Source organism: Pan troglodytes, chromosome 1 (genome assembly GCF_028858775.2).
Source record: "Pan troglodytes isolate AG18354 chromosome 1, NHGRI_mPanTro3-v2.0_pri, whole genome shotgun sequence".
NCBI lineage: Eukaryota > Metazoa > Chordata > Mammalia > Primates > Hominidae > Pan > Pan troglodytes.
In genome coordinates this window covers 199,542,191-199,566,109 of record NC_072398.2, presented here as the reverse complement: position 1 = coordinate 199,566,109, position 23,919 = coordinate 199,542,191, and the positions used below count along the sequence as shown (strand labels likewise).

The following is a 23,919-nucleotide window of genomic DNA, read 5'->3' as shown; positions in this document are numbered from 1 at the left end:
GGGGCCGGGGCCGGGGAGGGGCCAGGCCTGGCACCCGGATCCCGAGGTCCGCTCCCCGCGCCCAGCGCCGGGCGCTCGAAGCCCGGAGCCGCCGCCATGGGGGCCTGCCTGGGAGCCTGCTCCCTGCTCAGCTGCGTGAGTCCCGACCCCGGCGCCCGCCCGCGCGCGCCGCCCGTTCCTGCTGCGGGCCCTCACTTTCTTCTGTTCTGCTCCGAGTAGTTTCTTCTTTTTCCTTCCTGCAAACTTGTCTTTCTGGGCCGGTGCCCCGCCTGCTCGCCCTCCCGGACCTTCACTCGGCACCCGGATCCCGCTGCCCCCGTCCCCCTGCTCAGTCCTGGCCGGCAGGCGCCGGGCAGCTGCGGTCCCGGCTCGGGTTTCCGCGGGCAGGAGGGGAGTGCCCTTGGCGGGCGCCCTCCTGGGACCTGGAGAGACTGAGCCTGGAGCCCGGGGTCGGGGCAGCTCTGTGGGCCCTCGTCGCCCCACTTGGGGCGGTCCTCGGGGTGGCCTCTGTCCCCGTCCCGGACGCCCTGGTTCTCTGTGTGGGTCGGCCGGGCCCCGTCCCTCCTGGCGAGTGCCCTGCCCTACCCCTCTGGCCGCCTGCCAGTCCGCCTGTTCCTGTCGCTCGGGCTCCGCCTGTCCGTTCGTATTTGTCTGGTTCCTGTCTGTGTCCGTCGTTCGTCCGACTATCTTTGTCCGTCTGCTGTCTTCTGTCCGTCTGCCCGTCCGCCCGTCCGTCCCTCAGTCTCTCTGCGGCCCCTTTACCGTCCTCAGTCTGGCTCGCGCTGCCTCTCAGGCACTTCCCCAGCTCGCCCCGGACCATCTGGGCCCCAGCGCGGAGACTGGGATGGGAGGGGAGGGAGCCCCGGACTTTCTTAGCTGCCCTCGAGTGAGGCGGGTGCGGGTCGTCACGGACCACCTGGCGGAACTCTGGGTTGGGAGAGCAGGAATCGAGGGAGGTTCGGGTGTGCGCGGGGAGTGCCCGGTCGCGGGTTCGGGACCTGTGGGGAGGCCAACCTCTGTTCTGTAGCTGCAGCCGCAGAGGGGAGGGGCTCCAGCAAGACCCCGGCTGGGAGGCCCGTTCTCCCTTCCCTTTCCCCAGCCCCCCTCTCCTTCCCTCTTCCCCTCATTAAATCTGAGGTTCATTCAGGCAGCCCCCTCCCCCTCTGGCCCCACACAAAGAGGCCCTGAGAGGGAGAAGGGGCTGCAGCGGCTGCTGAATCTCGGGACTCGCTTTCCTTTGTCCCTGACGGGTGTGTGTGTGTGTGTGTGTGTGTGTGTGTGTGTGTGTGTATGTGAGAGAGAGAGAGAGAGAGAGAGAGAGAGAGGAGGGGGTGTAGGGGAGAGCTGAGGGTCTAGAGATTTACTTTACAGCCATTTTCTGAGAATGAGATCAGCATAGACAGCACAGAGAGGCAAGAGAGTATCTCGCCTCATTAGGCCTCCATTTTTCGTGTGTGTGTGTGCGTGTGCATATGCGTGTGCAGGAGGAGGAATCAAGCTGGTGCCTGAAATCCCTCCCAGCCCAAAGAATTCAAGGTTTGGGCCAGGTCTCTGCCAACAAGGGTTTGCTTCCTGGTGAGGGAGGCAGAGCTTCCACAGTAGACCTGATTTCCATCGGTTGCACCTGGTGAGGCACAGGCCTTGCTGGGCTGGCCTGGGGGTGGAGATGTTGAGGGGCAGCCTGCCAGCCCTGTGTGCCTTGGTCACCCCATCTGGCAGTTGACAGTAACAGGGCCTTTCTCACAATGCTGTTGGGAGATGAGGCACAGCTCCTGGCATATCGTGAGTGCTCCTTGTGGGAATTATTGCTAACATCAAAGAAAGGTGGGTGGAGAATTCCATTTGGAGACAATGCAAAGCCAAGTGCTGGTCTCTGAGTTACAGCATTCTACAATGCTGAGAGCAGATAGGACTGCTCAAACCGTCTGTTTACAGATGAGAAGACTGCCGCCCGGAGAAGATAGCTGACTTGCCTAAGGTTGCACAGGGAAAGGATGAAGAACTGCATAGTTAGGATCAACATCTGATTCCTGGTCCAGGCTTCTGCCCACACCTTCCCTCCCTTCCCCACATCCTGGCTGCCTGAGGCACAGGGCTGGTCCAGGGAAGAATTGGGAGATAACTTAGTGAGTAATATCAGCAAGGGACCCGGCCCTCCCTTCAGTGCCATCCCCTTGGGGTTCTGGCCTCCGACATTTACTGAGGTTCTGGCCTCTGACATTTACTGAGCCAGGTACTGTTCCGAGCCCCTCACCATGCCATCGCATTGGCTCTCCCCACCTCCTCTACCCTATGACATCGTTAGCCCATTTTACAGATAACTATCCCAACACTCGCGGCGTGGAGCTGTCCAGGAGTGGCCTAGGCCCCATACAGTAGTGAGCAGTATGTGTATGTGTGTGTATATATATATATCTCCTTCCATTTAATCCTTACAAAGACCCCACTGGGGCAGTTAATATTGTTCCCATTTCACAGATGAGGAAACTGGCTCAGAGAGTGAAGGTGACTTCTCCACAGCCACACAACATTAAGTGGTGTAGTTGGGCACTACTGGACACCAGTACCATCCTGTTGCAGTGAAGAGTTGCTGCACAGGAGTGAAGTTCTATGTGGGGTTTCTGGGCAACTTCAGGAGGGATTTTTTTGCATGCATGGGTCAGTGGGGAAGATTTTTGTACCCTCCCAGGTGTGACTCATCTGCTGATTGTGCTTCTCAGCATTGGAACTGGGCTGAAGGTGAACTGGGCTGAAGGTGGGTCCTGCTTTGGATGGGGAGGTAAGATGGGTCCACAGGGGATGGGGCCACCAGGCAAGCCGCCGGCACATGATGACTTGGCTGTCTGCAAAGATTTCAGGAGGGTCTTGCACATCCTAGGGAGTGTGAAAGGCCTTTGGGTCAGACCACTGGACTCGGATCCTAGCTTTGCCTCTTCGCATCTCTGTGACTGTGGGCAGTCACTTTGCCCATCCCCTTGTCTGTAAAGTGGAGAAAACAACGGTGTCTGCCCCTTAGCCTGTTGTGAGGATTAAATGGGACTGAGGTTAGCACAGCTGCATATTTAGCACCAAGCTGGTGTGCAGTGGCCGGTCCATAAACACCCCACAGTAGTACATGACTCAAGACTACATGCAAGGAAGTGCTGAAGCCAGTGAGACCCAGGGCTGCCTAACTATAGAGCCTGGGCTCGGAGCCCCTGTACTCTCCTACCCCAGGAGACCATTTTACAGATGAGGAAACTGAGTCCCATGGAGGGGAGGAGAGACTTGCCTGAGGTCAGATTACAAGCTGTGGCAGAGCCAGCATTAGGACCTGCATTCTTGGCACTGCATGGGGGAAGTAAGTGCACCTTGGGACATTTCCGGCTGACCTCTTCTCTGCTGTTTTGACTAGCCCTGGGGCGGCTCAGCCAGTTACGGAGTTGTTCATGAAGGCGGCAAGGTGCATGCTTGCCTGGGCCAGTTTTGCATTTTTTAAACTGTGACGAAATATATGTTAAAAAATTTACTCTTTTAACCTTTTATTTTAGTCTTCAAGGAGTTTGTATGTTGTGTTATTTTATTTTATTTTACTTTATTTTTTTGAGATGAAGTCTTGCTCTGTTGTCCAGACTGGAGTGCAGTGGCACCATTCTGGCTCACTGCAACCTCTGCCTCCAGGTTCAAGTGATTCTCCTGCCTCAGCCTCCCGAGTAGCTGGGATTACAGGTGTGCGCCACCATGCCTGGCTAATTTTTGTGTTTTTAATAGAGACGGGGTTTCACCATGTTGGCCAGGCTGGTCTCGAACTCCTGATCTCAAGTTATCCACTGGCCTCGGCCTCCCAAAGTGCTGGGATTACAGGCATGAGCCACCACACCCAGCCTATAATTTATTTTAGAAGACAAGTATATTAAAATAGAGATCTAATAAATACAACCCTAATAAAAATGAATCCCAAATGAATGGCATTGTCAGAAGGAGTAGTGCCAACTAAGGCCCACGGTAACTCCAGAACATCTTCTTACTGTCAGCCCTCATCTGGATTACTGACAACAGCCCCTGACTCTCCTGCCTTACCCCAAAGATACCACACACTACCCCATGACCTGTCTTTTTGTGATCAAAGTGATATTTCTAAAATGCAAATCTGCTGTCATTCCTCTTCTTTCGCAATCATTCCCCATTGCTTTCAGGGTGAAGTCCAGACTCCCTGGCATGGCATACAGGGACATTTACCACCACTTCCGTGACCTCTGTAGCTTTTCTCACCCTTTCAGCTGCCCTGAAAATACAGTGTCCCTGTAGCTCTGCACGTGTCATTCTCTTTGCTGGGAATACCCTTCTCCCCTCTTCCTGCTCTTCTTTGAAAACTCCCTGCCCCCTCCCTTTTAAAAAAAATTGAGGTAAAAGATGCATAACATAAAATGTACCATTTTAACAACTTTTAAATGTAGCATTAAGTACATTGACACTGTTATGCAACCATCACCACCATCCTTCTCCAGAACTTTTTCATCTTCCCAGACTGAAACTCCCACTAAACAGTAACTCCCCAGCCCCTCGTAACCACCAATTCACTGCTTTTCTCTATGAGTTTGGCTACTCTCTCCATCTAAGTGGAGTCATACAATATTTGTTCTTTGGTGTCTGGCTTATTTCACTTAGCATAATGCCCTGAGGGTTCATGCATGTTATAGCATGTGTCAAAATTTCATTCTTTTTTTTTTTTTTTTTTTTTGAGACAGAGTCCTGCTCTGTTGCCCAGGCTGGAGTGCAATGGCACAATCTCGGCTCATTGCAACTTCCACCTCCCGGGTTCAAGCAATTCTCTTGCCTCAGCCTCCTGCGTAGCTGGGACTATAGGCACACACCACCATGCCCAGCTAATTTTTTTGTATTTTTAGTAGAGATAGGGTTTCACCATGTTGGCCAGGCCGGTCTCGAACCCCTGACCTCAGGTGATCCGCCCGCCTTGGCCTCCCAAAGTGCAGGGGTTACAGGCATGAGCCTCCGCACCTGGCCTCATTCCTTTTTAAGAACAAATAATATTCTATTGTATGGATATGGATATACCACATTTTGTTTATCCATTCATCTCGTCCACCAATGGACATTTAGCTTGTTTTCACCTTATGACTACTGTGAATAATTCTGCTATGAACATGGGTGTGTAAATATGTGAGTCCCTGCTTCATTTCTTTTGGATATATATCCAGAAGTGGAGGGCCACTTTGTTTTATTTTATTTTATTTTATTAAATTTTGAGACGAACTCATGCTCTGTCACCCAGGCTGGAGTGCAATGGCGCGATTCAGCTCACTGCAACTTCTGCCTCCCGGGTTCAAGCGAGTCTGCTGCCTCAACCTCCTGAGTAGCTGGGATTACAAATGCCTGCCTCCATGCCTGGCTAATTTTTGTATTTTTCATAGAGACGGGGTTTCGCCATGTTGGCAGGATGGTCTCAAACTCCTGATCTCAGGTAATCTGCCTGTGTTGGCTTCTCAAAGTGCTGGGATTACAGGCATGAACCACCACGCCCAGACAGCCAGTTTGTTTTAAATAGAAAAATTCATCCAGCCCTCAGCTACCTCCCTTACCCACCCAACACCCTATGAGTGGTTCTAAGAACTTCTGTCCCTGGCTCTGAGGACAACCAGGAGACAATGTAAATGACTCAGTGACAGCCTGTTCACATAATGCCAAACCACTCATGGCTCCAGAGCTATCTGCCTTGCCTTGGGAGGTAGTGAGCTCCTTGTCATTGGCAGTGTGCAAGCAGCAGAGGATGGCCAGATGCTTTCTGGGTGGTTCTTCATTGGAAAGAGAATGGATTGGTTGAATGCCAAGGAACCTTGCAGCTGTAAGGCTCTGAGGCCTGGGGCTTCTTAAATTCTGAGTTCTCCATTCTGAGAACCTGGGCTGGTCCTAAGATTCAGCCACTGTAAGTGTTCTGGGGCTTTTCTGTTGCTGCCCTTGAGTGCATCTGCAGGAAGAGGGGAGTGGTTGTAATCGTAGTGTGGGAACAGCTTTCCAGTCTGCCTTCCTTTCACACTGCATTACGAACATTATTCCATGTGGCTCTGTAGCCAGGGAATTCATCTTTCCGGCTCTGTAGCATTCCATGGAGTGAAAGGGCCACGGCTGTCCCCAGGTGTTAGACATTTAGGTTATTTGTAGTTTCTTGAGACTCCAATAGGCTCACAAAACCTAAAGCTTATTTAAGTTTTTTCTTTATATAAAAATCTTTATTTTTATATTTATAAATTTAACTTAATTGAAGTATTATTTATATACAATGAAATGTACCCAAGTTAAGTGTTACCTACATATTTGCCCCGTTCAGCAGAGAAATCCGTTTTATGGAGTACCATGATGTATTGATGGGCGTTTTGTTATTTTCAATTTTCCCCTAATGGCCAGGCATGGTGGCTCATGCCTATAATCCCAGCACTTTGGGAGGCCAAGGTGGGAGGATCCCTTGAGCCCAGGAGTTCAAGACCAGCCTGGCCAACATGAGAATACCCTGTCTCTACCAAAAAATACAAAAATTAGCTGGGTGTGGTGGTGCATGCCTGTGGTCCCAGCTACTTGGGAGGCTGAGGTAGGAGGATCGCTTGAGCCCAGGAGGTTGAGGCTTCAGTGAGCTGAGATCACACCACTGCACTCCAGCCTGGGTGACAGAGCCAGACCCTTTCTTGAAACAAAAACCAAGAAACCAAAAAGAAAAATTAGCTGGGCATTGTGGCTGGTGCCTGTGGTCCCAGCTACTCAGGAGGCTGAGGTGGGAGGATTGCTTGAGCCTCAGAGGTGGAGGTTGCAGTGAGCTGAGATGGTACCACTGCACTCTAGCTTGGGTGACAGAACGAGACCCTGTCTCAAAAAATTTTTTCCCCCTATTGTTTTCCTATTATGATCAGTGCCACAATGAATTTCCGTGTGTTTGTATATATGTGCACACATCTGCCCTTACTCCAATGGTCTGGCATTTCTGTAGGAAGAGATTTAAATATATATAAAATGACATTTTGGTCAAATGGAAGAGGTTCTTGTAGGAGCCATTCTGGGGTGGGGTGAATGGAGCAAGGTGGATAAACATTTCCAAGGATGCTCTGGAAGCAGTGTGTGTTTTTCTCTTTGACCTGGTCTCTCTGGCTGCTGATCAGGCCCTTGGAAATCCTGAGGTTTCAGGCATTAGGAACACCTGGATTTTGATGTTTAAGAACCAGAGCGAACTGAAAGGCCAAGCTCTCTGAAAGCGGAACAGCTTTCTTGTGTCTCAGATGTCTCAAATTGAAATTAAATGGTAACAAGCCAGCATCAGGACCTGACAGGGCACCTGGGAACCTGGCTCCTGAGATCAGTACCCACTGGCCTCCCTTGGTTTTCTGGTATTGGGTTTTTTGTTGTTTGTTTGTTTTTTCATCACTGGGATGTATTTAAATTAAATAAGATGACCATCAGTGAATTAGCGAGCTGGAACTAGTGTAGTCCTATAGGCAGAGCCTGGCCCTTGGTGCACACAGATCTGAATTTGCATCCCAGCTCCTCAGCTTACTTGCTGTGTGACCTTGGTCATGCCACTTCTCTGTCTCAGTTTTCCCATTTGAAAATGGAAAGTTACCACACAATTCATAGCATCAGTGAAGCTTAATGTAGATAAAGTGCTTATCACAGTGCCTGGGACTGAGTAACCCTTTGTAAATGGTAGCTGCCACTAATACTACTTGAATCTCAGTGCTGTTATCAACTTGCTGTGTGACCTCTGGTAAGTCTCTTAGTCCCTCTGGTCTCAATTTCCACATCTGTAAAATGGGACTAATAAGCTGCTCTAACTGATACCCAGAATGTTCTTTATAGCAGGGGTCCCCAACCCCTGGGCCATGGACCAGTATCTGTCCATGGCCTGTTAAGAACTGGGCCACACAGCAGGACGTGAACAGCAGGTGAACAAGCATTACCGCCTGAGCTCCACCTCCTGTCAGATCAGTGGCAGCATTAGATTCTCATAGGAGTGCGAACCCTATTGTGAACTGTGCATGCGAGGGATCCAAGTTGCGTGCTTCTTATGAGAATCTAATTCCTGATGATCAGAGGTGGAACAGTTTCATCCCAAAACCATATCTGCCCCCTGCCAGCACCCCTGCTGCCATCTGTGGAAAAAGTGTCTCCCTGAAATTGGCTCCTGGTGCCAGAAAGGTTTGGGACCACTGCTTTATGGCCTCTAAAACATTTTTCAGGCTTTTCTTATCCTCTCACCCACCAAGGACAGCCATGGATAGGAGGCAGGTCTTGGGGTGGCAGCTGCAAGATGTAACCAGAAGTTGCTGGACAGGTGGACTGTTTCGATTTAGATCATGAGGAATAGTTTCGTTTCCAAAGCATTTTGTTTAGCATCTATGTGAACGAGAGATAGGCGAGGAGCATTTCCAGTCTGGGGGAGAGTAAGAGGGGAGGCAGATACCCTCCAGCAGGGTGTGCTGTGTGCCTGGTGACCAGTCCAGAAAGAAGAGCAGAGGTCTCTGAGGAGCAAGGGACCCCTGCCAGCCTGCTCTTTTCAAAGCTCATCTTTCAATTCCTGACCCTTGGCTCCAGCCCCTCGAGTGGGTGCCCACCACTCTTAGGATGAAAACCAGTGTCCTGTTCCTGACTGCTGGTGCCTATGTGGTCTGGCCTTGCCAGCCTATCTGACCTCATACTCACCGCTGACTGTCTGCTCACCAAGCTTTGGCCACGAGGGCCTTCTTAAATTCCTCAAATGCCCAGCCCCTACCCACCCCAGAGCCACCTGTCTGGAGCTTTCTTTCCTCCCTTTGGTCTGGCAGTGTCTCCTCATCCCTCTGCTCTCAGCTTATTATTTTATTTTAAAATATTTCTTTTTAAAAGGCCAGGTGCAGTGGCTCACGCCTGTAATCCTAGCACTTTTGGAGGCTGAGGTGGGCAGATTGCGTGAGCCCAGGAGTTTGAGACCAGTCTGGGCAACGTGGTGAAACTCCGTCTCTACAAAAAATACAAAAATTAACCAGGCATGGTGGTGTGTGCTTGTAGTCCCAGCTACTCAGGAGGCTGAGGTGGGAGGATGGCTTGAGCCCAGGAGGCAGAGGTTGTAGTGAGCTGAGATTGCGCCACTGCACTCCAGCCTGGGTGACAGGGCAAGACCCTGTCTCAAAAAAGAAAAGAAAAGAAAAGAAAAGAATAGAAGAAAACCCTTCTTTTTAAAAGATACGGTCTCGCTATGCTGCCCAGGCTATTCTCTAACTCCTGTGCTCAAGCGATCCTCCTGCCTTGGCCTCCCAAAATGCTGGGATTACAGGTGTGAGCCACTGCACCTGGCCTGCTCTCAGCTTAAAAGTCACTTCTTCAAGGAGGGCTTCCCTGACATGCCACCCTCAATCAAACCTAGGCTGCATTAGCACTCTTCTGGCAGTGGGTACGTGTCCTTCTTAGCGCTTGTCACGATGTGAGTCATGATTTGTTTAGTGTTTTTCCTGCTTGTGTAAGCTCCAGGAAGGCAAGGCCTATGTCTCTTGCTCTCCAGGCTCTTAAATCCCTGGGTGAGGAGTAGGGGCTGTTTGGGGGAAGATAAAGTTTACCAGAGGTATCTGGATGTGGGGCCTGTTTCTTTAAAGGCTGGGCTGTGGACTGGGCTCCCAGGAGGGTGAGTCTCCTTTTCAGGTGTGGCATAGTGTGTCATCACCAGCCCCTGAATGATTTCAGCCAGGCCAGGGGAAGGGCTGACCGCAACTGGGGCAGAGGACCCTGGAGAGGGAAAGGGTTAGACCGCCACCTGCTGTCTAGTGCTGGTATAGCCTCAGAGCCGAAAATCATTCCGTTCATCCAACTGATGTTTATTCTGCACTTGCTGTTTTCTGAGGTCTTAACATGTGACTGGTACTATGCCAAACACTTCATATTCCTTCAACAGATAGCCTGTAAGCTCCTGCTGTGTGACAGGCACTGTTCCAATTTCTAGGAATACCACAATGAACAAAACGCAAAAATTCCTGCCCCGCTGGAAAGCGGAGGCCGACAAAACATAAAGCCTCGCTGATGGCAGAAGTCCCGCGGGGAAAAATTAAGTGGGGAAGGGGAAAGGGAGCCCAAGGGGGCTACAATGTGGAATTTCTATTTCACTCTCACAACTGCTTTGTGAGGAGTACATACCACTATGTTACAGAAGAGGACACTGAGGCACAGAGAGGTTGAGTGAGTTGTATAAGGTCACGAAGGTAATCGGTGACAGCTGGCCTTGTGATTTTTTTTTTTTTAAACTACTCTCCCTCCCTGTAAGAAAGAAACAGCGTGACCTCGGCTAGCTCTCGCATTCAAGCCACAGTATCACTGGAGATAGACCCAGGTTTGAATCTGGGTTCTGTGGTTACTGGCTGTGTAGCCCTATATGACCCAGCCTCCCTCTCGGACCTGAAAGTTCAATGGGCTGGTGTCTGGGGAACAGTGTGCTCCTGCCTAGCGCAGCACAGATGCGCCGACCTCTGGGCAGGTGGTGAGAGGTGCGCGCTTGGGCGGTGAAGGGGAGAGGGAAGAGTGACAGTGCCCTCCCGCAGGCGTCCTGCCTCTGCGGCTCTGCCCCCTGCATCCTGTGCAGCTGCTGCCCCGCCAGCCGCAACTCCACCGTGAGCCGCCTCATCTTCACGTTCTTCCTCTTCCTGGGGGTGCTGGTGTCCATCATTATGCTGAGCCCGGGCGTGGAGAGTCAGCTCTACAAGGTGAGTGCCCCAGGGGAGGCAGGGCGGCCTCCAGCGAGGGGCCTCAGTGGCTCCAGGATAGAGGGCCCAGGCTTGGGGTCACAGCTTATCCAGAAGAGGAGGCAGGGTGTTTGGGTGCACTGATGATCTGAGGTTGGAAATGAGGGGAGGAGGGCTTGAGCCTCTTGGGGGGATTCTTCTTTCTCTTAGGCCACAGTCTCCTTGGAAAATCTTATTAATCATTATCGCCCCCTGGACACTGGCCTAGGGGATGCTCTTCTCCCTCTTAGTGCTTAAGCCCAGGTTGGGGCTCCTAACTCTTCCCTTCATCTCAGTGTTTTACAGCCTAGCACAGACCCAGGGGGATGTGGGCATCACCGTAGGTGCCTTATACACATTTTAGTGTGTATAAAGATGAGATTCCCTGGGGAGTTTGTAGAAATGCAGATTCTCAGACTCCACCTTGAGGCTCTATTCCATGGGAGAGGGGCCACAGAATCTCTGTTTTCCCAAGCATCTCAGGTGGTTCTGATGTAGGTGGTGGGTGGAGAACACTTTGGGAACCACTGCTTTAGACAGCGCAATAGTTTCTGAGGCTGTGGGAAATAAACAATAACAAGATGTAACTGGGGAGCTCCCTCCCAGGGCTTCAGGCCCAGAGAGGGCTAGGAATGGAGGCGGAGGCAGTGGAGATAGAGGTGAGGGGCTCCCCTCCCTGTCTGGTCCAGCCCCTGCTGGGAGAGCCTCTTTCCTGGCCGGCCTTGGGAGACCAGGGCTCTGGTTTATAAAGGGAGCTGCCAGGGTTCTGTGAGGGGTGGGGCTTTGACGCTGCTCTGTCTGTCTCCACAGCTGCCCTGGGTGTGTGAGGAGGGGGCCGGGATCCCCACCGTCCTGCAGGGCCACATCGACTGTGGCTCCCTGCTTGGCTACCGCGCTGTCTACCGCATGTGCTTCGCCACAGCGGCCTTCTTCTTCTTTTTCACCCTGCTCATGCTCTGCGTGAGCAGCAGCCGGGACCCCCGGGCTGCCATCCAGAATGGGTGAGAGAGGGGTCCCTGCCTGCACCCTGGGACCTTCCCCCAGTGCCTTGCCCGCTCCTCTGCCTGTCCAGGGATCTGCAGACCCTACCCTCGACTCAGGAGCCACGGGAGGGCACAGCATGGAGAACAGCTCTGAGTTATATCCATTTCTCAGATGAAGAGTAAGGCTCAGAAAGGGTGGCAGCAAGCCTCAGGCCCCGCAGCACTTCAGTGACACAGCTGGGGCTGGACCTGGGTGACCACCCTCACCACTGCTTGGTCCTTCCTCCTGCCCCTTAGGGTTTTTTCCAGGGCCAGGAGAGACTTCCTGTGCCCATCAGACCACCAAAAAGCCCACCCTTACCCCTCCCAGCACCTGCTGTTTGTGGGTGGGGGCTCTGGGGCCAGGCCCAGTCTGGCTTCCGGTTTCCCTGCCTGCACTCAGCTTCCTTGTCCATTCCCCCACCCCTTCCGTAGGTTTTGGTTCTTTAAGTTCCTGATCCTGGTGGGCCTCACCGTGGGTGCCTTCTACATCCCTGACGGCTCCTTCACCAACAGTAGGCGGACTTGGCAGGAGGCATGGGGGGCTGTGGGGAGGGAAGTGGGGCGGCAGGTTGGAGGAACGTGGTGGGGCTGCTGTTTGCTGGGGCACACAGACCCCAGGCTGCTGGCTGGGTCCTCGCTCCCCACCCGTGAGACAGCACTGTGGTGCTTGGCCACACGGCCTTTGTGCAACCCAGGGGTAGGGGGAGCTGTCTTGCCCCGACCCATATCCTGCCCTCTGTGCATAGCTAGGGGCTCCCTGAGGGCAGGGACTCTGTTCTTCTCAGTGTCCCCGGTGCAGGGCGTAGCAGAAAACGCTTGTTGAACGAGTAGATGTGAGAGAGGGACCCTCCTCGCCTCACTCCCCTCTCCCCACCCAGTCTGGTTCTACTTTGGCGTTGTGGGCTCCTTCCTCTTCATCCTCATCCAGCTGGTGCTGCTCATCGACTTTGCGCACTCCTGGAACCAGCGGTGGCTGGGCAAAGCCGAGGAGTGCGATTCCCGTGCCTGGTACGCAGGTCAGTGCTGCCACCCTGCCTCCGTGTGGGGACTCGAGCCTGGGCAGGGCTGGGGCTGCCTGAGAAATCGAGGGTCCCTGAAGCTAGATAAAACTGGGGGGCATCTCTAGCAGCCACTGCCTTAGGTCAAGATTCCAATTGTCCCAGGGAGATGGGGGGCACCAGCTGATCCTGGGATGACTTCAGGGAATCCGAGGAGAGCTGACCTGGAGAGGCCTTGGAGGGGTCTTGTTTGGGGGTTCCTGCAGGGTGGGCCACACACAGCCAGTAGTGTGGGACGCCCTTTTGGTGGTGCCCAGGCTGAACTTCAAGTGACACCTGGTCCCTGAAACCCCAGTAGCAGGGTGAGTCCCTGGTCCTTTCAGTTCTGAACACAACGAGGAGAAAGGCTCACCTGGGTGCTGTTTGGTTTCCACACCTCCCTAGACTTGCCAGTATCTCTCAGACAGGGAGGGCAGGTCAACAGCCTGTGCCTCGTTCAGTTTTTGCAAGACTGTTTTGAGTTCATTGTATTTATTGTTACAATTCCCTTATTACAAGGTAGCAAGTGAATCATGTTAGCTCAGGGTGGGGCAATGACTCACAAAGGTGTTGGTGAAAGGCAGTGACGTCATTCTTCAAGTGGGGAGACTGAGAGCTGGAGAGGGGGAGAGCTGCCAACAGGGTCCCTCCAGGGAGTAGGGATCCCTGTTCCTCCTGCCCCACCCACTGCCTACCCTCTCACTACCCCTCTGGCCCAGGCCTCTTCTTCTTCACTCTCCTCTTCTACTTGCTGTCGATCGCGGCCGTGGCGCTGATGTTCATGTACTACACTGAGCCCAGCGGCTGCCACGAGGGCAAGGTCTTCATCAGCCTCAACCTCACCTTCTGTGTCTGCGTGTCCATCGCTGCTGTCCTGCCCAAGGTCCAGGTGAGCCTGCCTGTCCCTCCCTGGCCTGAGGCCCGGCCCCTTAGTGGGTGGGACTTCTTGTAGGAACCTGGGTCCTGGGGCTAGGGCTATCATCACAGAGGCACGGCCTGAGTGTGTGGGCTCCCGGGTCAGCCTCCCCAGGTTATAGTCAGGCTCTCACGGCTTCATGCTGGGTGTCTTTAGGAGGTGCCCTAACCTCTCTCTGCCTCTCAAATATTAAATGGAGATAATAAGACCTACTATTGGAGTTATTCTCAGGATTGAGATCCTATTTGTAAACACTCCATGCCTGGCCTGTAGATTTCTCTCAGACATTAGCTATTATTATAGTTATTATTGTTGTCATTTTTGTTTTTATGCAAATCAGTAGAACATTAGGGGCAGTCCCTGAGTGGTGATTCCTAGACACCTCTGGAAGTAGTGTAGGAAGGTGCAATTTCACATTTCCAATCCAAGACCATCTGGAATAATGGGCAGGAGCTCCCAGAGGAACTGCGTGTTCTTCAGAAAGTACCGCTGGAGCCCCTTGTGAGTCCAGTGGTGCTTTGTGGTTTGAGATCTCAGCACACCAGCAGCTTCAGGGGGCTTAGGTAGTCTTCAGGGGTCTTTAGCAGAAAGGCTGGGAACCTCCCTTCTGGTCAGAGCCTCAAATCCCAGTAAGAAAAGTTGAAGCCCAGAGAAGGCGATGTCTGTGTCCCAGGTCACACAGCAATCAGTATTTATCCAGCAAATACCTCTTGAGCACTTCCTGTGTACCAGGCCCTCTTCTAGATGTTGGGGATATGGCTGTGAGGAAGGGGAGGAAGAATAATGATGATAGCCAGTAGTTAGTGGCCTCGGACATGTTATTTGATCCTCACAGCATCCTCATCCTCACTTTGCAGATGAGGAAACGAAGGCTTAGAGAAGAGGCCTAGCCAAGGTCACATGGGGAGCTGGGATTCAAACCCAGGCAGGCTGGCTCCAGAGTCTGTGCTCTGGTTTTCTTTTTTCTTTCTTTCTTTCTTTTTTTTTTTTGAGACAGGGTCTGGCTCTGTTGCCCAGGCTGGAGTGCAGTGGTGTAATCTCAGCTCACTGCACGCTCCGCCTCCCGGGTTCAAGTGATTCTTGTGCTTCAGCCTCCCAAGTAACCAGTGAGCTGCTCACCTCAGCCTCCCAAAGTGCTGGTATTACAGGCATGAGCCACCATACCCAGCCTAAAATTTTTTTTGTTTTTGTTTTTTTGAGACAGAATCTTGCTCTGTCACTTAGGCTGGAGTGCAGTGGTATGATCTCAGCTTACTGCAACCAACCTTCGCCTCCCAGGTTCAAGCAATTCTCCTGCCTCAGCCTCCCGAGTAGCTGGGATTACAGGCACCCGCCACCACACCCAGCTAATTTTTGTATTTTTAGTAGAGACAGGGTCTTGCGATGTTGGCCAGGCTGGTCTTGAACTTCTGACTTCAAACCATCTGCCCGCCTCAGCCTCCCAAAGCGCTGGGATTACAGGCATGAGCCGCCATGCCTAGCTACCTGTGCTCTTAATCACAGAGTTTAGGTTCATGTTTTTATGTGCATGTGTGGTGAGGGGTGGGGAAGGACAGGCAACGGGACTAGGCCCAGTGAGGTGATTTTGGGTAATATGTGCAATGTGGAACATGAAAGAGGGTGTGGGCTGAAAGGTAGGTGGCTGGCAGGTGCAGGGCCGCCGTAGTTCAGGTTCCCAGGGCTCTGCGGGAGCCCTGTCTGAATACTGAAGAGGCGCTGCCTGTGCGGAGATGCTGGGAAGGAACATGTCAGAGGGAGGGCACAGCGACGGCAAAGGCCTTGTGGTGGGAGAGGCTGGGCAGACTCTCCAGACAGAGAGCAGGGAGGAGGGGGGCAGCGGGCCAGGTGGAGATGAAGGAATTCAGTGTGATGAGATGGGGTTTCAGCAGGGGAGGAGGGCAAGTAATCTGAGGGGTGTTAAGAGAAAGAAGAATTAGGACTCAGCCTTTGGTTAGTGAGGTGGGTGGTAGGTGGCCTGGTTGGTGTTTTCCCTGAGTGGGGTGTGGTGGGGTATCCTAGGTGGGTGGGAGTTTCTGAGGTCCCTTGGCTGGTGTGAGTGGGCTGGGTGGGGTGGGGTGTCTCTGGTCTGGCAGGGGTCTTACCAGGGGTCCTCTTGCCAGGACGCCCAGCCCAACTCGGGTCTGCTGCAGGCCTCAGTCATCACCCTCTACACCATGTTTGTCACCTGGTCAGCCCTATCCAGTGTCCCTGGTAAGTATGGGCCCAGGCTCAAGGAGGCCTGGCCTCGTTCCTGGGTCAGTATCAATCTACTGTGGGGCTGGGGACCCTCACAGGTGACAGGGACATCCCTGCTCCAGCCCATTCTGAGACTCAGTCCTCCCATGAGGTGGGAGGGCCCCGTCTGTTCCTGAGTTGTCTCTCTGCCCTTGTGACTGCTGAGCGCTCTGTTGCTGGGACTTGAGTGGTTGGCTGTGTATCTGTCTGTCTATTAGGGGTGGCTCTCTAGCCATCCTCAGGGCCACTTGGCTACCTAGGCCTGGCCTGCATGGGCTGAGGGTGATTGTGCTCCCATCTCCAGAACAGAAATGCAACCCCCATTTGCCAACCCAGCTGGGCAACGAGACAGTCGTGGCAGGCCCCGAGGGCTATGAGACCCAGTGGTGGGATGCCCCGAGCATTGTGGGCCTCATCATCTTCCTCCTGTGCACCCTCTTCATCAGGTATGGCCAGGTCTGGATTCTGGGGAAGGATCATGATTGGGCGCCCTGAGCCAGAGTGAGGGGAGGGTGTGGGAGCCAGGATACCAAACTGGAACGTGCTCTTCACATTCAATATATCCAGGTCTTGCATTGTGTGGGAGGGGAAACTGAGTCCCTCAGAGGGCATGGCATGAGTGGGCAACAGAGGCAGGCGTGACCTTGCCTCCTGGCTCACAGCCCTTTCCTGCATACTGGGCCAGTTCAGTTGGGTGCAGACGGCTGTGGGGTCAGGGAAGGAGCATGGACTGGGGTCAGTGGGTCCAGGGTCTGTTTCTCACCTGCTGTGTGGCTTGGGGTAAGTAGCTTAACCTTTCTGAGCTCCTGTTTCCTCCTCAGTAAGAGGATGACAACCTCCATTGTAGTGGATGTGGCTGTGACCCCACACTCTCCCCCGAGAGAAGGCAGCTCATGCTGAAGTTCACATAGCGGCTCTTTTCAAAGGGGCATCTTAGTAGGTGCTTATCCATGTGGACTCTGGAGCCAGACTGCCTGCATTTGAGCCTGGCATTGCCACTTACTAGCTATGTGATCCTGGGCAAGTCACTTAACCTCTCTAGGCCTCCATTTCCTTGTCGGTAAAATAGAGATAAAAATAGTACCTTCCTCATTGGATTGTTGAAGGGCTATAGATGAATCAGTATGTGTAAAACACTTAGAAAGGGGCCAGGCATGGTGGCTCACACCTGTAACCCCCAGCACTTTGGGAGGCCGAGGTGGGAGGATCTCTTGGGCCCAGGAGATTGAGACCAGCCTGGGCAACATAGTAAGACCCTGTCTCTTTTTAAAAATTAACAAAACAAAACAAAAACACTTAGAAAGGAACTTGGCAAGTAGTAAGTTATTTGTAATCCAAACACTTTGCCAGACTGAAGCAGGAGGATTGCTTGGGCCCAGGAGTTCAAGGCCAGCCTGGGCAACATGGTGTCTCTGAAAAAAAAAAAAGGTTTTGTAATTAGTCAGGCATGGTGGTGTGCACCTTCTAGTCCCAGTGACTGAGGAGGCTGAGGTGGGAGGATCGCTTGAGCCTGGGAGTTTGCCAAATTAAGTGTTGCATATTATTGTGAACATTTGCATAATATTGTGAACATTTGCACAACTAGGTAGCTGTAGGTGGTGGCTGTTCTTACAAGTCACTAGATCATAAGATTAGGTTTAATTATTGTTTACACGGATCAGGCAGACCCTGAGTTTGCCTCCCTGTGGCCCTGCATTTCTCCAAGCACCACTTTCCATCTGCCCTTAACTCTAGAGGGAGTCTTGGCTCTGCTCCCCTGATCTCCCCCATCCATCCATCCCAGTTCCAACAGCACCCCTGCCTCCAGGCCCCTGGGCTAGAACATTTTAAAGCTCTTTCACATTTTCTTCTGTTTTGGCCTTTTTCAAAACATTTTCTCCAAGTCAGTTCTGCACAGTTCATAAACATCTGTCTTCTTTGTCACATTTGATTCCTTTTCAAGCTGGAAAGGCTTGAATTACCTCTGTGTCCTCTCCTCTCCCCTCTCCTCCCCTCCCTTCCCCTCCCTCCTCCTCTCTCTTTTCTTTTTTGAGACAGGGTCTTCCTCTGTCACCCAGGCTGGAGTGCAATGGCACAATCACAGCTCACTGTAGCCTCAAACTCCTGGGCTCAAGTGATCCTCCCACCTCAGCCTCCTGAGTCATTGAGACTACAGGTGCATACCACCATGCCTGGCTACTTAAAAAAACATTTTTTTTTTTTTTTTGTAGAGACACTATGTTGCCCAGGATGGCCTTGAACTCCTGGCCCAAGCAATCCTCCTACCTCAGCCTGCCAAAGTGTTTGGGTTACAGGAGTGCACCACTCCTGGCCTGATTACCTTCATTTTACAGATAGAGAAACTGAGAGCCGGGGAGGAGGCCATGAGCACATGGTGGCTGGTGGCCAAGGAGCTTGGAACTCTTTCCCTGCCCCTGGTTCTCTGTCCCTTCCCCTCCCCGACCTGGCACAGCTGTTTTTCCTGCTGCTTCCACACCCACAGCTCCCTGGCGCATGCATTGCTGAGAGCCCAGGGGCACAGGTCTGTTCTTAGCATGGTTCTTACAGCACAGGCAGCAAAGAAGCATATGCAACCCATGAGGGCCGGGACCACCCAATCTGGGCTCCCATGCATGAGATATCCATACAGTATTTGGTAGATAGGGTGGAGAGGGTGGAGAGGGTGAATAGGGTGGTTAGGGTGGATAGGGTGGATAGGGTGGTTAGGGTGGACAGGGTGGATAGGGTGGATAGGGTGGAGAGGGTGGGTAGGGTGGTTAGAGTGGAGAGAGTGGAGAGGGTGGAGAGGGTGGATAGGGACCCACTGACTCACAGCAAGGGGTGATTTCTCAATTTGCTGGGGTGGCAGGGCTGGAATCCAGCTCTCCTTCTTTTCACTTTTGTTTGGAAACGCGAGTTGGTTTTTCAAAAATTTTTATGTCTCAAACTATCAAATTCTGTTAAAAACATCAAGGCTTATCACAGAAAAGCATGACATACAATCATTACTGTTGTTCTTTTTTTAGTGTAAGCATGAAGGAAAGGGAGGCCATTGGTAAAACCACCTGACACTAATAAAATGGAAACTTGAAATCAATGGCAAACGAGCGTGATTAATTATTAACATTCTTAATGGATGTAGTACCTGGTATGGTACTTTGTAGTATTAGGTACTCGATACGTGTTTATGGAAATGGCAAAGGAACAATCCTAACAATAGTGACTGTTGATGGAATTTATATTCTGTGCCAAGCACTATGCTAGAGACCTTACATCATTATTCCATCTAGACCCCCCAGCAGCCCTCTAGAGGCGGTACGATTATCCCTTATTTTACAGACAATTAATCAGAGGCTCAGAGAGGTTAAGTGTTTTGCTCAAGGTCACACAGAAAATGGGAGTAGGGGTAGGGGTAGAGTTGAGAGGCAAAGCAGTTTGTTAACTCCCAGGCCCAGTAACCGGGTCACTGGTCTCTGAGGCTCTGGGACCATTTGTGTCCAGTGTTATGACCAACGCCAGGGCTATCTATTTGCCCACCTTCCTCCCTCCCCTGCAGTCTGCGCTCCTCAGACCACCGGCAGGTGAACAGCCTGATGCAGACCGAGGAGTGCCCACCTATGCTAGACGCCACACAGCAGCAGCAGCAGCAGATGGCAGCCTGTGAGGGCCGGGCCTTTGACAACGAGCAGGATGGCGTCACCTACAGCTACTCCTTCTTCCACTTCTGCCTGGTGCTGGCCTCACTGCACGTCATGATGACGCTCACCAACTGGTACAAGTGCGTAGCCGGTGGGGCATGGACAGAGCCCGGAGGTGCAGGGTGCAGGTCCACACATCTCTCCTGCGGCCCTTCACTGGGTTTTCCTGATGTCTGCTTAAGGCTTGGGGGTGGCGGTGTGTATCAAGGACCCTCCATAGAGCCTGCCCCTTCCCTGCTACAGTTTCCCCAACAGTGCCTTCATCTGCTCAGCTCCCACACCTTTACTAGGAGACTGAACCGGGGAAGGCACAGCAGCTGGGGCTAGACCTGTACAGTGCAGGCGGGGTTTACAAATCAGGGGTCATGGGGTCAGATTTGGGCTTCATGGTTGGAGGGTTAGGATCAGGGTGTGGAGTTCAGAACCAAAGTTACAAGGTCAAGGATAGAAGTCATGAGGTCTAGGGCTGGGATTGTGGTCATTTAGTGTCACAAATTTGGTCATTTGGTTAAAGTTAAAATTGAGAGTAGGAGGTCATAAAGCCAGGATTGAAGTGGCAAGGTCAGGGAGCTAAATGACAGTAATAAGGTCAGGGGCCACCCCTAAGTTACAGGATCAAAGGTCAGAATCAAGGGTAGCGGTCAGGACTAAGGTCAGGAGCTCCAGGGTCCCAAGTTCAGAGGCTAGGATTGAGGTCCCAGAATTAGGATCACAAGACTGGAGACCAGGAGTCAGGTCATGATCTCATGGACTAACACTGGGCTCAAGATGGGAATCGAGGTCAGGAGCTATGTCCACGGTCACAAGGCCGGGTGTTAAAAATGTCAGAGATGGACTGGAGTTACAGGGTAAGAGCCAGAGTTGAAGTCAGGGGTCATAACTGGGTCATAAGGCCAGGGGCCAAGATGGAAGTCACCAGACTGGGCACCGGGCTCATGGGGAAGATGGTGTGTTCCAGGCCCGGCGAGACCCGGAAGATGATCAGCACGTGGACCGCCGTGTGGGTGAAGATCTGTGCCAGCTGGGCAGGGCTGCTCCTCTACCTGTGGACCCTGGTAGCCCCACTCCTCCTGCGCAACCGCGACTTCAGCTGAGGCAGCCTCACAGCCTGCCATCTGGTGCCTCCTGCCACCTGGTGCCTCTCGGCTCAGTGACAGCCAGCCTGCCCCCTCCCCACACCAATCAGCCAGGCTGAGCCCCCAACCCTGCCCCAGCTCCAGGACCTGCCCCTGAGCCGGGCCCTCTAGTCTTAGTGCCTTCAGGGTCTGAGGAGCATCAGGCTCCTGCAGAGCCCCATCCCCCTGCCACACCCACACGGTGGAGCTGCCTCTTCCTTCCCCTCCTCCCTGTTGCCCATACTCAGCATCTCGGATGAAAGGGCTCCCTTGTCCTCAGGCTCCATGGGAGCGGGGCTGCTGGAGAGAGTGGGGAACTCCCACCACAGTGGGGCATCCGGCACTGAGGCCCTGGTGTTCCTGGTCATATCCCCCAGGGGACACTGCCCCCTTCCTGGACTTCGTGCCTTACTGAGTCTCTAAGACTTTTTCTAATAAACAAGCCAGTGCGTGTACCATGTTCTGTGCCCCTCACCCTCAGCACGGAGCTCCACTGCATGGGGGCCGGTGTGGGGTTTGGGAATAGAATGTTAGGGCTGAGGAGGCTGGGACATCAGGGCCAGACCAGGAGGAGCCTCAAAGGCAGACAGAATGGCCTGGGCTCTGTCTTCTGGGTCATGGAGCGCCTGAGGGGAGGGGGCCAATGAGGAAGGAGGGGCAGACCAGGGTTTTGGGAAAGTGGGGTGTGTCTGGTGGTCAGAAAAGGAGACCCTAGAGGCAGTGGGGCCAGCAGGAGGCTGCCCGACCATCCGACCATCCGAGGGAGGGCAGTGAAAGAGAGTCACGGTGGGGAGGAGGGGGCGATGACAGGGCCAGAAGGTGGTCTTCAGGTCCCCTCTCATCAGGGCCTGCCTCAAGGTCCTGCCCACCTCTGACCTGCCTGGAATTGTTACCACCGTTGGTACCTGCCCTGACCAGTCAAGCCCCAGGCCTCGCGGTGCTGTGGGGAGGAGCATGTGCTCTTGAGTCAGCCAGGCTGGCCCAGATCCCTCTGTACCACGGCAGCCGCGGGGCTGCTGTCCGGCTCCGGATGGGTCCTTCTCTTCTCTGGGCCCTGGTTCCTCATTCATTCAATGGGAACAATGCCACCCCTCCTAGGCCATTGTGAGGATCAGAGGAAGCAGCCCATGCAACCTGCCTGGCACAGCGAGTTCTTGAGAAATAACATCAGCCCCCATCTCACAAGGGCAGAGAGATGTGAGGGAGACTGACAGGCTCCTGGCTAGGGCCCCAAGGCCTGGTCTTGTTACGATGATGGACTGCAGGCCATTCATCCCTTCCGTTTGTGGGGATAAAAAATAGGTATGAAGGTGCTGGGGATGGGTGCTGGGGACACAGCCTGTCTCTAAGGCTCTCCTGGGTTCTGGGGTGAGTGACTAGTGGGGCTGCATGGGGACCTGTGGGGTCACCGAGGAGGCAGGACAGGCATCTGGAGGATGTGTAGGAGTCAGCTGGGCCAAGAGGAGCCACAGCACTGAGGGCAGGGGGACAACACAGGAGTCGGAGGGTGTGGGGTTCAAGGACCAGGGAGAAGCCAAGATGGCCAGGGCACAGAGAGGGGTGGGCTGGCGAGGTTAGTATGAGCTTGGAGACATGGGCCAGACCAAATCACACAGGCCCCTGAGAGTCATGGTGGGGAGACCAGACCTAATCCTGCTGGTAGTGGGGAGCCGTGGAGCGTTTTAGAGCAGGGGAGAAGTGGTGAAGGTGTGGGCTGACCATGGAAAGGCCCTACATGATTTCGAGCACAGCAGGGGCATGTCATTTTAAGATTGCCATTTTAGAAAGGTTTCCCTGGATGAGATAGAGGGGAGTGCAGCAGCTGGGGGCAGGTGCCAGGGCTCAGGGCAGAGGGAGTCGGGGCCTGCTGGGGCAGGGGCCGAGGAGGGCTTCTCTTGCCGCTGGGATGGATCTTGCAGATGCTCTTGTCCCTGGTGCCTTTCAGCTGAGACCCCTGTCTTCAGAGCAGCCTGAATCTCCTTCGCCCAACCACAGATTTCGCTTCTTTTCTCATTTCACCCTTGGGAGAAAAAGCCCACGTTGTGCTCTTGATAACCTTTCCTTTGCATTTGTGCAAGTGGGCAATTTTTTTTTCTTTTTTTGAGACTGAATCTCACTCTGTCACCCAGACTGGAGTGCAGTGGCACGATCTCAGCTAACTGCAACCTCCGCCTCCCAGGTTTCAGTGATTCTCCTGCCTCAGCCTCCCGGGTAGCTGGGATTACAGGCATGCACCTCCACGCCCAGCTATTTTTTTTTTTTTTTTTTGTATTTTTAGTAGAGACAGGGGTTCACCATGTTGGCCAGGCTGGTCTTGAACTCTTGACCTCAGGAGATCCACCTGCCTCGGCCTCCCAGAGTGCTAGGATTACAGGCATGAGCCACCGTGCCCAGCCTAAGTGGGCAATTTTGTCCAGCTTTTGTAGCCTTGTTGCTCTATAGGTTTTAAATTATTCATTCAACAAATGTACTGAGCATGAGTTCTTTGCTGGGCTGGGCTGGAGCAGGACTGGCTGGGAAGGGTCAGGGGCCAGGCTGAGAAGCTGGAATGCCTGGCTAGGGAGCTGCAGGTCCCCAGTGTGGACGTCACCACCTTTGGGAAGCCACCTCTAATCCCACAGGTCGGGCTTCCCCCTGTGTCTCCTCAGCCCTGTTCTTCCTTCCAGGCATTGGCTATGCTCATGAACCTGCTGGTCGATGTCAGGCCTGACCAGCTGCCCACCCAGGACCCAGGACATCCACTTAGCCTCTCTGCTGGGTGCTCCCTTGTCTCCTGCTGCCTAGCATTGTGGTTTCCACATATCCTCCTGTCTTCCCTTCTCCTCCCTCACCCTCATCTTTCCTCCACCTCCTGTTCTCCATCACCTTCTCTTTCTCAGTCACCTCCTCTTCTCCATCATCCTCTCTGTCACTTCTCTTTCCTTTACTCTCCTTGGTCACCTCCCCTCCTTTGTCAGTAGGTGGGAGAGGCCCATAGGATCCCACTCTTTTTGTCTGCCAGCCCCTGACACATTGGGCTTCCCTGCTCGACTGGTAATGGGGAAAACGCTGTCCTCAGCCCTGAGGGCCCATGCTGTGCCCCTGGACACTGTGCCGCAGTCCCCAGGCCTGGGCTGCTGTCACTGCAGAAATACCAGTGGCAGCCTCAGCCCTGCCTGTCCTGGAGCATCTTTGGACCCAGGCTGTGGAA

At 53.3% G+C, this 23,919-nt stretch overlaps 1 protein-coding gene and 1 long non-coding RNA gene across 3 annotated transcripts; one reads left to right on the top strand and one right to left on the bottom strand.

The window, feature by feature from the left end:
• On the top strand, positions 1-21,187 carry SERINC2 (serine incorporator 2). Of its 2 annotated transcripts, none has more exons than XM_016957919.4 (10): positions 1-135; positions 10,545-10,706; positions 11,535-11,725; positions 12,182-12,261; positions 12,628-12,765; positions 13,506-13,675; positions 15,823-15,913; positions 16,242-16,383; positions 19,473-19,694; positions 20,573-21,187. In XM_016957919.4, exons 1-10 carry the CDS (start codon positions 97-99, stop codon positions 20,706-20,708), a joined length of 1,371 nt encoding a protein of 456 aa, XP_016813408.1. In that variant the 5' UTR covers positions 1-96; the 3' UTR covers positions 20,709-21,187. The 2 variants fall into 2 exon arrangements, with proteins under 2 accessions (XP_016813408.1, XP_016813418.1); XM_016957929.4 differs by lacking the exon at positions 1-135 and adding an exon at positions 538-895.
• On the bottom strand, positions 9,807-13,283 carry LOC134807299 (uncharacterized). Its single transcript, XR_010147395.1, has 2 exons — positions 13,160-13,283; positions 9,807-11,281 (listed from the first exon to the last, which is right to left on the bottom strand). It is a non-coding gene; the product is annotated as an uncharacterized LOC134807299 (long non-coding RNA).
• Positions 21,188-23,919: the final 2,732 nt, after the last annotated feature.